General features: G+C 36.5%; 1 protein-coding gene across 7 annotated transcripts in view; it reads left to right on the forward strand.

Annotated features, from left to right (window-relative positions):
- Window positions 1-12,468, forward strand: part of LOC309623365 (monocarboxylate transporter 1-like) — a 146,786-nt gene that overhangs the window by 125,720 nt on the left and 8,598 nt on the right. For 2 of the 7 annotated variants that reach the window (XM_082380249.1, XM_082380250.1), the window contains exons 2-3: window positions 9,021-9,281; window positions 10,311-10,454. In XM_082380249.1, the coding sequence (XP_082236375.1) occupies window positions 9,065-9,281; window positions 10,311-10,454 (361 nt within the window). In that variant the 5' untranslated portion in view covers window positions 9,021-9,064. Of the gene's footprint in view, window positions 1-3,263; window positions 3,525-4,476; window positions 9,282-9,739; window positions 9,766-10,310; window positions 10,455-12,468 lie in introns of those variants that run through there. The other 5 variants (XM_082380253.1, XM_082380251.1, XM_082380255.1 and 2 more) reach the window with 5 other exon arrangements.

Below are 12,468 nucleotides of genomic sequence, written 5' to 3' on the forward strand. Positions count from 1 at the left end.
GCCAAACTCTGGAGTAAATACTTTTCTTGATGATGAAACACTATATACATTATTTTACTTATTTTTTTTTAAACATTTTTTAAAATTAATTAATTAATTAATTAATTTATTTATTTATTTATTTTTGGCTGTGTTGGGTCTTCGTTTCTGTGTGAGGGCTTTCTCTAGTTGCGGCAAGTGGGGGCCACTCTTCATCGCGGTGCGCGGGCCTCTCACTATCACGGCCTCTCTTGTTGCGGAGCACAGGCTCCAGACACGCAGGCTCAGTAGTTGTGGCTCACGGGACTATTTGCTCCGTGGCATGTGGGATCTTCCCAGACCAGGGCTTGAACCCGTGTCCCCTGCATTGGCAGGCAGATTCTCAACCACTGCGCCACCAGGGAAGCCCCATTATTTTACTTATTAAGTAAAATGAGGGTTACTTCAGCACAAGCACTGCGATACCATGAAAATCGATCTGAAAACTGAGACAGCTACTAAGTGACTAATGAGCTGGTAGCATATACAACGTGGATACGCTGGCACAGGAATGATGCACGTCCCAGGCAGGAAGGAGTGGGATGGTGTGAGATTTATCATGCTTCTCAGCACAGCATGCAATTTAAACTTATAAATTGTTTATTTCTGGAATTTTCCACTTAATATTTTCAGACCACGGTTGACCATGGGTAACTGAAACTGCAGAAAGCAAAACTGCAGATAAAGGGGGACTACTGTATACAAAAATCAATTGTAGTGGTACTTCTGGAATGGTGGAGTAAGGTCCTCTGAAATTCTGCTCTTTCATAAGAGCAATAAAAACATTGGTAAAAAAAAAAAATCAACTTTTCAAAACTCAAAATTAACCAGAGGCTTGCAATAATCCAAAGAGAATATATTCAAGAAACAACTGAATCTCAGAACAGCAAAATTTGTGGTGGGGTTTTTTTTAATTAATTAATTAACTTATGTTTTATTTTTGGCACATTGGGTCTTTGTTGCTGCACACGGGCTTTCTCTAGTTGCGGTGAGCGGGGGCTACTTTTCGTTACAGAGCATGGGCTCTAGGCACGTGGGCTCAGTAGTTGTGGCTCAAGGACTCTATAGAGTGCAGGCTCAGTAGTTGTGGTGCATAGGCTTAGTTGCCCCATAGCATGTGGGATCTTCCTGGACCAGGGCTCGAACCCGTGTCCCCTGCATTGGCAGGCAGATTCTTAACCACTGCGCCACCAGGAAAGTCTGATTTGTGGTGTTTTAACATGATCTATTCCAGTTCTCATCTCCCCAACTCTAGTAGAATTGAAACAAAAAACCTCACGATCATAGGAGCCATGAAAATCAGCAGTGTAGTAACCACTGGTGGGGGCAGAATGGTTTGGAACCTTCAAAAAAGCCTCATTCTTAGAGAATTATCATTATTCAACATGTCTGGCAGTTTCCTCGAAACCCCCACTCACAGGGCTTGTCTTTCTTTGACCTGATTCAGATCTTGCTCAGTGCAAACAGCTTTTTCCCCAGGACATTTGTTGAAAACAATCGGGGCAGTTATTTGAAATCTCAGCTGCCTGAGTTGGAAAAACAATTGGGGCAAACAAAAAGCTGACCAAACACTTCAAAGCAAAAGCTAGGAAGTGAGATGTCCATAGAGGGCTTTGAAAAGCTCTGACATCTTCCCAGGATGCTAGAAGGTCATGCACATGTGCACACTGTGCCCATGCTCAGGAAATACCTGAGAAGGCCTGAATCTCCCTCCTCTGACTGAACTTGAAGCTCTATACAAGCAGGAATTGAAAGCTAAGGCAGAAGTGTAAGCTGCCTGCTGGAAAATTGAAAGCATGCCTGAACATACACATAATACCCTTTGGTGAAGCCTGGGAGATATACTGATTCAAGGCATTTTAAGGAAATTTTTGTCCAATCATTGGCTGATCACTAAGCTAACCAAGCAAGATTTCAATAGCCACATATGACAAAAAATACAAACTTCACAGAATTTATTTAGGAAATTCATTAAACAAACAAAAGGCAATAGGAGTAGTATCAACATGAACAACCAATAGCAATAACAACTAGCCCTGGGGAGGGAGGGAATCTGATTTCCACAGTTGCCACATCGTATTATTTTATTTTTTTAAATTTATTTTTATTGGAGTATAGTTGCTTTACAATGTTGTGTTAGTTTCTACTGTACAGCAAAGTGAATCAGCTATGCGTATACATATATCCACTCCTTTTTGGATTTCCTTCCCTTTTAGGTCACCACAGAGCACTGAGTAGAGTTCCCTGAGCTACACAGTAGGTTTTCATGAGTTACCTATTTTATACATAGTTTCAATAGTGTATATATGTCAATCCCAATCTCCCAATTCATCCCACCCCCGCTTCCTCCCTTGGTGTCCATACATTTGTTCTCTACGTCTGTGTCTCTATTTCTGTTTTGCAAGTAAGATCATCTATACCATTTTTCTAGATTCCACATATATGTGTCAATATATGACATTTGTTTTTCTCTTCTGACTTACTCTGTATGACAGTCTCTAGGTCCATCCACATCTCTACAAATGACCCAATTTTGTTCCTTCTTATGGCTGAGTAATATTCCATTGCATATATGTACCACATCTTCTTTATCCATTCCTCTGTTGATGGACATTTAGGTTGCTTCCATGTCCTGGCTATTGTAAATAGTGCTGCAATGAACATTGGGGTGCAGCCACATCATATTATTTTAAATGTCCAGTTTTCAACAACAACAACAAAAACAACAAACTATGTGACACACAAAGAAACTGGAAAGTATGGTCTATACACAGAGAGAAAAGTCATTGAATAGAAACTATCCCCAAGGAAGCCTAGACATTGGACTTACTAGACAAAGGCTTTAATTTAGGTATTATAAATTTTTTCAAAGAATTAAAACCATGTCTAAAGAACTAAAAGAAATTATGAGAACAGCGTCTCACCAAATAGAGAATATTTATAAGAGATAGTTATTACAAAAAAAAAAAGAGACAAATAGAAATTCTGGAGCTGAAAAGTACAATAACTGAATGAAAAATTTGTAAGAGGGGCTCAAAAGCAGACTTGAGCTGGCAGAAGAATCAGTAAACCTGAATATAGGTCAACTGAGATTATCAAATCTAAGGGAAAAAAAGAAAAATGAATGAAAAATAAATAGAACCTCAGAGACAAAGACAAAGAGAGAATCTTGAAAGCAACAAGAGAGAAGCAACTTATCACAAACCAAGTATACTCAATAAGAGTAACAGCTGATTTTTCTTTAGAGACCATAGAAGCCAGAAAGCAATGGGACAATACCCAAAGTGCTGAAAGAAAAAGACTGTCAACCCAGAATTCTATATCCAGCAAAATTATCCTTCAAAATGAAGGGGAGATTAAGACATTCCCAGATAAAAACTGAGAGAATTTGTTGCCAGCAGGCCTTCCCTACAAGAAATACCAAAGAGTGTCCTTCAGGCTGAATTGAAAGGACACTACACAGTAACTTGAATCCACATGGGAAAAAATAAAGAACACCAGTAAAGGTAACTACATAGGTAAATATACAATAAGACAGTATGAATGTATTTTTTTCTTTGTAAACACTTTTTTTCCCTTCTATCTGATTTAAAAGCAATAATTATACAATTTTTAATGGGCTTATAGTATATAAAGATGTAATTTGTAAGACAATAGTGTGAAGGGGGAGACTGTACAGGAGCAAAGTTTTTGTATACTATTGCAATTAAATTGGTATTAAACTATACTAGACTGTTTTAAGTTAAGATGTTAATTGTAATCCACAGGACAACCACTAAGAAAATAACAAAAAACATAGTAAAAGAAACGAGGTAATTAAAGGGGCACACCAAAAATATCTATTTAACATAAAAGAAGGCAGTGATGGAGACATAGAAAAACAAAAAAGACATAAGACAGAGAAAACAAATAGTAAAACAGCAGACCTAAGTCCTACCTTATCAGTAATTAAATTAAATGTAAATAGATTAAACACTTCAATCAAAAAGCAGTGACTGGCAAATTGGATCCAACCCTATGCTGTCTACAAGAGGCACATTATAGATTCAAAGACACAAACTGCTTTAGAGTATACAGATGAAAAAAAAATATGCCATGCAGACAGTAACCAAAGAAACCTAGGCCAAATAGACTTTAAGACAAAATTGTTTTTAATTTTTTTTTATTTATTTATTTATTTATTTATTATTTATGGCTGTGTTGGGTCTTCGTTTCTGTGCGAGGGCTTTCTCTAGTTGCGGCAAGTGGGGGCCACTCTTCATCGCGGTGCGCGGACCTCTCATTATCGCGGCCTCTCTTGTGGAGCACAGGCTCCAGACGCGCATGCTCAGTAATTGTGGCTCACGGGCCTAGCCGCTCCGTGGCATGTGGGATCTTCCCAGACCAGGGCTCGAACCCGTGTCCTCTGCACTAGCAGGCAGACTCTCAACCACTGCGCCACCAGGGAAGCCCCAAAATTGTTTTTAGACACAAAGACATTTTATAATGATAAAAGGTCAATCCATTATGAAGACATAACAATTATAAACATATATACACCTAACCACAGAACCCCAAAATAGATGAAGCCAAAACTGACGGAAATAAAGAGAGAAACAGACAATTCAATAACAATAGTTGAAGATTTCAACAGAACTTCAATAAAATAACTAGGCAGAAAATCAACCAGGAAATAGAAGACTTGAACAACCAAGTATGTACCAAGTATAAACCAAATAAATCTAACAAACATCCATAGAACATTTAACCCAACAACAGCAGAATACACATTCTTCTCAAGTACACATGGAACATTTTCCAGGATAGACCATCTATTAGGCCATAAAACAAGTCTCAGTACATTTGAAAGGACTGAGTATGTTCTCTGATCATAATGAAGTAAAATCAGAAATGAACAACAAAAGAAAATTTGGCAAATGAGCAAATATGTGGAAATTAACAACACATTCCTAAATAACCAATGGTTCAAAGAATAAATTATAAAGGAAATTAGAAAACACACTGAGATGAATGAAAACAAATTACAAAATACCAAAATTTCTGGAATACAGCTAAAACAATGCCTAGCAGGAAATTTATAGCTGTATACATCTATATTTAAAAAGAAAAAAATCTCAAATCAATAACTGAAACTTTTGGGACTTCTCTGGTGGCACAGTGGTTAAGAATCCACCTGCCAATGCAGGGGACATAGGTTTGATCCCTGGTCCGGGAAGATCCCACATGCTGCGGAGCAACTAAGCCCGTGCGCTACAACTACTGAGCCTGCTCTCTAGAGCCCACATGCCACAACTACTGAGCACACGTGCCACAACTACTGAAGCCCGCATGCCTACAGCCCATGCTCCGCAACAAGAGAAGCCACCACAATGAGAAGCCCATGCACCACAACGAAGAGTAGCCCCCGCTCGATGCAACTAGAGAAGGCCCACATGCAGCAACGAAGACCCAGCACAACCAAAAATAAATAAATTAAAATAAAATTTAATTTAATTTCCATCCTGTTGGGAAGAAGTCTCTAAAAAAATAATAATAATAACTGAAACTTTTACCATAAGTAACAAGAAAAAAAGGGTAAATTAAATGCAAAGTTAATAGAGGGAAGGAAATAACGAAGATTAGAACAGAAATAAATGAACTAGAAAGTACAAAAACAATAGAGAAAATCAATAAAACCAAAAGTTTGGTTCTTTGAAAAAATCAATAAATTTGACAAACTTTTAGCTAGACTAACCAAGAAAAGAGATAGAGAACTCAAATTACTAAAATCAGAACTGGAAGAGGATACATTATGTATAGTGAAGAATTAACCTTACCAATAGAGAGGTTTGGCCTTTGTCCTTGGCTACTGGGATATGATGTCTAGTCCTCTGAAAAGTCCTGCCTGATAGGACTGTCTTTGTTTGCTGGGCACTTTAGCTATATTGTCTTATTTCCAATCTCCAAAAGAACTGGAGACTAAAGTATTAGCCCCTGGTAAGGGCTCTAGTAAGGGCTGGAGACTAAAGGTCAGCACTCACGTGAGCAGTATTTGATCAAGCCCTACTAAATTCTAGACACCAAAAGCTTAGGTGAGTTTCCCTGGTTGGTGGTACTCTATATTGTCACACATTGTAAGTGGGAGAAGGTAATGCTATCCATGACCCCATGGAAAGAGTATGATCAAAAGCTCCACACTTGAACCTCTCCCAAACTCTGTGCATCTCTTCCTGTGGCTAATTTCAACCTGTGTCCTTTCCCTGTAATAAATCGTGAATATAATAGCTTTCAGTGAATTCTATGAGTCCTGTTGAATTGCTAAAACTGTTTTGGAAACCACCCCGCTCCGCACCCCCTGACCCCCGCTGCCTAAATTTGCAATTGGTGTTAGAAGTGAGGTCAATTTTGTGGGGCCTGTTCCCTCTAATTGTACTGTTGGTTAAACTCTTCATGTATCACTACTAACCTTATAGAAATAAAAAGGGATTACAAAGGAATACTATGAACAATTGCAGACCAACAAATTAGATAACCTAAATGAAATGAACATATTTCTAGAAAGGCACAAACTATCAAATGACTCAAGAAGATATAGACAAAGATTGACATAATCATCAAAAAACTACCCATAAAGAAAACCTGAAGCCCAGATGGCTTCACTGGTGAATTCTATGAAACATTTAAAGAACTAACACCACTCTTTTACAAGTTCTTCCAAAAAACAAAAGAGGAGGGAACACTTCCCAGCTTGTTCTTTGAAGCCAGTATTACCCTGTTACCAAAACCAGACAGACATCACAAGAGAAGAAAACTGCAAACCATTATCCCTGGTAAATATGGACGTAAAAATCCTCAACAAAATATGAGCAAACAGAATCCAACAACATAAAATGGGTTATATATCATGACAAATTGGGACTTACCTCAGGAGTGAAGGAATTCATAAATGGTTCAACATATAAAAATCAGTCAAACCATACCATATTAATAGAATAAAGGCCCCAAACCACAAGATCATCTTCATAGACACAAACAGTTTGCTACAATCCAATATCCTTCGCGATAAAAATAATCAACAACTAGGAATAGAAGGAAGCTTCTCAAACTTAATAAAGGGCATCTACAGAAACCCACAGGTAACATCATACTTAATGGTAAAATGCTGAAAACTTCCCTGTAAGGTCAGAAATAAGACAAGGATGTCCACTTTCACCACGTGTACTGGAGGTTTTACCCAAGGAAATTAGGCAATGAAAGGAAGATGTAAAACTATCACAGATGACATGATTTTGTAAATAGAAGATCCTAAGGAATCCACACACATATATACATATATATACATAAGTCTATTAGAACTGATAAATGAGTTCAGCAAATTTGCAGGCTGCAAAATTAACATACAGGGACTTCCCTGGTGGCGCAGTGGTTAAGAATCTGCCTGCCAATACAGGGGACACAGGTTCGAGCCCTGGGTCTGGGAAGATCCCATGTGCCATGGAAAAACTGAGCCCGTGCACCACAACTACTGAGCCTGCACTCTAGAGCCCATGAGCCACAACTAGAGTCCACGCACCACAACTACTGAAGCCCACGTGCCTAGAGCCCGTCCTCAGCAACAGGAGAAGCCACCGCAATGAGAAGCCCGTGCACCACAATGAAGAGTAGCCCCTGCTCACCGCAACTAGAGAAAGCCCGCATGCAACAATGAAGACCCAACACAGCCAAAAATAATTAATTAATTAATTAATTAAATACTACTTTAAAAAAATTAACATACAAAAATCAATTGTATTTCTAGACACGAGCAATGAAAAATCCAAAAGTAAAATTAAGAAAACAGTTCAATTTATAATATCATCAAAAATAATATTCAGGAATAAAATTAATTGCTAATGGGTACAGGATTTCTTTCTGGGGTGATGAAAATGTTCTGATATTAGTGATGATAGTTGTACAGTTTTGTGAATATACTGAAAACCACTGAAATACAAACTTTAAAAGGGTGAATTTTATGATATGTGAATTATATCTCAGTAAATCTATTATTTAAACAAATCAATTGTGTCTTTATACACCAGCAACTAACAGAAAATGATTTTTTTTAATTACCATCTACAAGAGTAATGAAAGCTACCTTGGAATAAATCTAACAAAAGTTGTGCAAACCCTGGGAATTTTATAATTTTATAAAGCTTTTAGAAACTTTACTTCTATAAAAGTTTTATTTAAAAAACCTAGTCTTTTAGCTTCTTAAGCAGAACTCTTCCTAAGAGTTGTTTTTTTTTAAATCACTACAGGATCACTTTCTAAATTATATTTGAAGTGTTTAGATTAGTTAGAAGGTGAGCTATTTAAAAGTTGATTTCTATGGATAGGAAGGTAGGATTTGTATTAAAGAATAAGGAATAGTAAAATATATTATTGTCATTGTTGACCTGTACAGTATTAATACTGTACTACATCACTCCAGGTAATGTTAGGGTGGCCAGAATGAGTATGATAACATATTGTTGGAAGGTTTATTTTGACATAAAATAGAAGCTGGTTTAAGTAAATCAAAGGAGAACTTAATTTCTCTAAAGTAGACTGGTAAACCGTTTAGCTCTCAACTTCTCCCACCTGCTAGTAATTCATAATCACATTGTATTTCATTTTCTAACTATGTTTTTCACTAATGCTGGGGCTTAAGAAGAAAAGGGGAAATCTTTGGTTTAAAACTACTAGTCTCTGATATCAGGGTTCATTTTGCAGGTTTAAACAGTATTGGTCAGCCATCGTTTAGGAATCTTTCTAGTCACATATTAGTAAAAAAATACCTTAAATCTAAGCAGCTAGACGAAAACCCAACTTTACTGAGCTAACTTTCCAGCCCGTTAAATGAGAATCTAATGTTTGAAATCACCTTTTATTTAGAAAATTGCTATATGCCTTTATTTATTTATTTAATAAATGTAAGGGATTTTATGGGAGTGCTTTGTTATTGACCTACTTGTTATGTACTATTTTAATTTCATACCCTTTAGATATTTGGATTTGAACTGCATTTTAGAATTCATCTTTACTTACAATGCCACCATCAAACGGAGGTCCAGTTGGATACACGCCCCCAGATGGAGGCTGGGGGTGGGCAGTGGTTGTTGGAGCTTTCATTTCCATTGGCTTCTCTTGTGCGTTTGGCAAATCTATTACTGTATTCTACAAAGAAATTGAAGAAATATTTAAAGCCAGCACCAGCGAAGTGTCATGGTTATCTTCCATCGCGTTTGCTGTCATGTATGGTGGAGGTAAGTACTCATGACCTGCTCTTTTAACTTTCAATGGGTAGACAAAAGCTCTGTAGTAAGTGCTTTTTGTTCTTGATGCCTTTATCAGTGAGATATTTGAAACGTTAGTTCTTGGAGTTATGTGATTAGAGTCATGTTTTTCATTGTCTTTAACAATAAAATCTACATAACAGCTGTGTGCTCTCTTAGGTCACTTATAAAATGGTGTCATTATAAAGGATAACTTTCTTTAAAAATGTGTTTTGTATTGGCTGCTGGGTATAGAAAGGTCATTGATGTTTGTATTTTAATCATATATCCTGTAAGCTTGCTAAACTCTTGTTATTTCCAATAGTTTATTGGTAGATTTTTTGTCAAAAATTTTTGATAGACAAATCTTCTGCAAATACTGATAGTTTGGTTTCTTCATTTCCTTACTCCTTTTTCCCCCCTGTCTTACTGCTGGCTCGGACCTCCAGTATAATGTTGAAGAAAAGTGGTGATGGTAGGCATTCTTGTTTTGTAGTTCTGTTTTGGTTGTGTTGTTGTTTTCTGTGAGAAACAATACATTTTAGCTAGTTTGTAAATATGCCCTTAAGTCAGAAGTTTGATCAGACTTGCTCATAAATCTCATCGTTCATGTGTGTTTGCTCTAGATGACCATCTAAAAATTTAAAACAGAGCAAACTTGCTACATATATGTGGATAATATCCTAGATACATGAAGAATCCTGTAAACACTTATAATCAGGGTATTTGCAGCCTCTTCTGCCTTAAAATAATTAGATTATGGTCTTGCATACTTTAGTTAAAACCCATCTAATATGTCCTAGGTATATAGAAAATGTACAGTCAATACTATACGTATTCCATTACACAAACCTGTGACTCTGAAATAAAGATAGAAAGTAATATTCCTTACCACTGTCTTCTGTTTTATCTGTTTATTTTCTGGGGTGGCATCCTGTCATGTTGGTAATGTCATATGCAGGTGTGGATGTGAGGGCTGGGCTTCTCCTCTATATGACTAAGCTGTTTGTTCTCTCCTAGGTCCTATCAGCAGTATCCTGGTGAATAAATATGGCAGTCGTCCAGTTATGATTGTTGGCGGCTGCTTGTCAGGCTGTGGCTTGATTGCGGCTTCTTTCTGTACCAATGTGCAGGAACTTTACTTGTGTGTCGGAGTCATTGCAGGTGAGTTGCTACTAATGTATTTTCAAGCATTAATTTTTGTGTGGACTATTTATAGCATTAATTTGCCAATTCTTTTGAAAAATGAAAGTTCTTTGTTAGAAAAATTACTAGGTCACTATTTTTTAGAGCTGTTGATATGTTAATTTAAAAAAAGCAAGTCTTTAAAGAAAGTTCTGGCACTTAATGGGTGATTATTTTTATTGAATGAATAAATTGAAAGAGCTTCTTTCCTTTCGTCCTTTCTTTCTTCCCTCCCTCCCTCTCTTTCTTTCTTTTCTTTTCTTTCTTTTTTTGTCTTAAGAAAGAAGATAGTGGTGATAGGTAAAAAGTTGTTGAAAGGGAGGTCATTAGCTATTCCCACTCATTTCCCATTCTACCCAAGAAGGAATTGGCTCAAATTAGAGAAAGAGAGAATGTCAGATATAAAGCAGTTTCTGATAGAAAAGACAGATACATTTTCAAGGGATAAAGGGCATGCATGAGGAAACCCCCCTTTCTAATAACTAAATTAAGAAAATAAAATTGCTGAATATAAATACAATCGACACCCATAGCTCTACATTTCAGAGAAAACTACCATTAATATTTTGATGCCATATCCACTCATTTTTCTATGCACACATAGAATTTTTAGAACAAAAAGGGATGAGATTAGTGAAGTCAAACAGAGAAAGACAAATATCATATGATATCACTCATATGTGGAATCTAATTTTTTAAAATGATACAAATGAACTTATTTACTAAACAGAAACAGACTTACAGATATCGAAAACAAACTTATGGTTACCAAAGGGGAAAAGTGGGGGTGATATAAATCAGGAGCTTGGGATGAACATACACACACTACTATATATAAGATAGATAACCAACGAGTACCTACTTATAGCACAGGGAACTCTATACTCAATATTCTGTGATAACCTGTAAAAGAAAAGAATCTAAAGGAGAATGAATGTATGTATATGTATGACTGAATCACTTTGCTGTATACCTGAAACTAACACAGCACTGTAAATCAACTATACTCCAATAAAGTTAAAAATTTTTTTTAAAGGGATGAGATTATGTATAATGTTTGTAACCAATTTTTTCACTTAATAATACATCATGTATTATACGTAGTTTCTCCATCTCAGTAAATATACTTTAGCAGCGATTATTTTTTCATGGGATAGATGGATATACCATAATTTATTTCACCATCCTCTAATTGAAGGACATTTAGATTGTTTATATTTTCACTCTTAATAAACAGTATTTGCATGATAGTGCTTCTGTATGCATCTTTGTGAAAATGATAATTTCCTTTGGATAAATTTGTAGAAGAGCAATTACTGGGGAAAAAGGGTTTTGATACCATTGGCCAAATACTCTTTTGGAAATGTTATAATAATTTACAGTCCCACCTGCAGGACCTGAGATAATGCCAATAATGGGTATTATCTTTTTGGATCTATACTTTTACTACATTAATTAAATTTTTAAACATTTAACTATTTTAACTCATCTGGATTATTTGAATAACATAAGGAAGGAATAGAACTTTATTTGTTCCCATGTGATTATTCAGCCTGTTCATTATTTCATTTATTAATTCACTCAACAAATATTTATTGAGTCCCTAACTATATGCCAGGCACTGGTCCAAGCTCTGTGGGGAGAGCCAACATGACAGGCAAGATTCCCACTGTTTAGTGGAGGGAAGCAGACCAACAAATAAATGAATAAATAAGAAAAATATTGGGTAGTAATAACTGCTTTGCAAAGACTTAAAACAGAATGTTGATAGAGAAGGATTGAACTGTCCCTAAAGGGAAGGCTTCTCAGAGATGGTGATTTTAAGTTGAGATCTGAATGAAAACTAGGAGAAGGCTTTGTGAAAATCTAGAAGAACAGTTACACGTAGCACAAGTAAGAATAGACTGAGATGAGGGCAGGGAGGTAGGTTAGGGCCAAATCATGGGACCTCTTAATCCAGAGTGAAAAGTTATGGATGGGCAGTCATTAGAGA

This window comes from Balaenoptera borealis (genome assembly GCF_965194805.1).
Source record: "Balaenoptera borealis genome assembly, chromosome: 1".
NCBI lineage: Eukaryota > Metazoa > Chordata > Mammalia > Artiodactyla > Balaenopteridae > Balaenoptera > Balaenoptera borealis.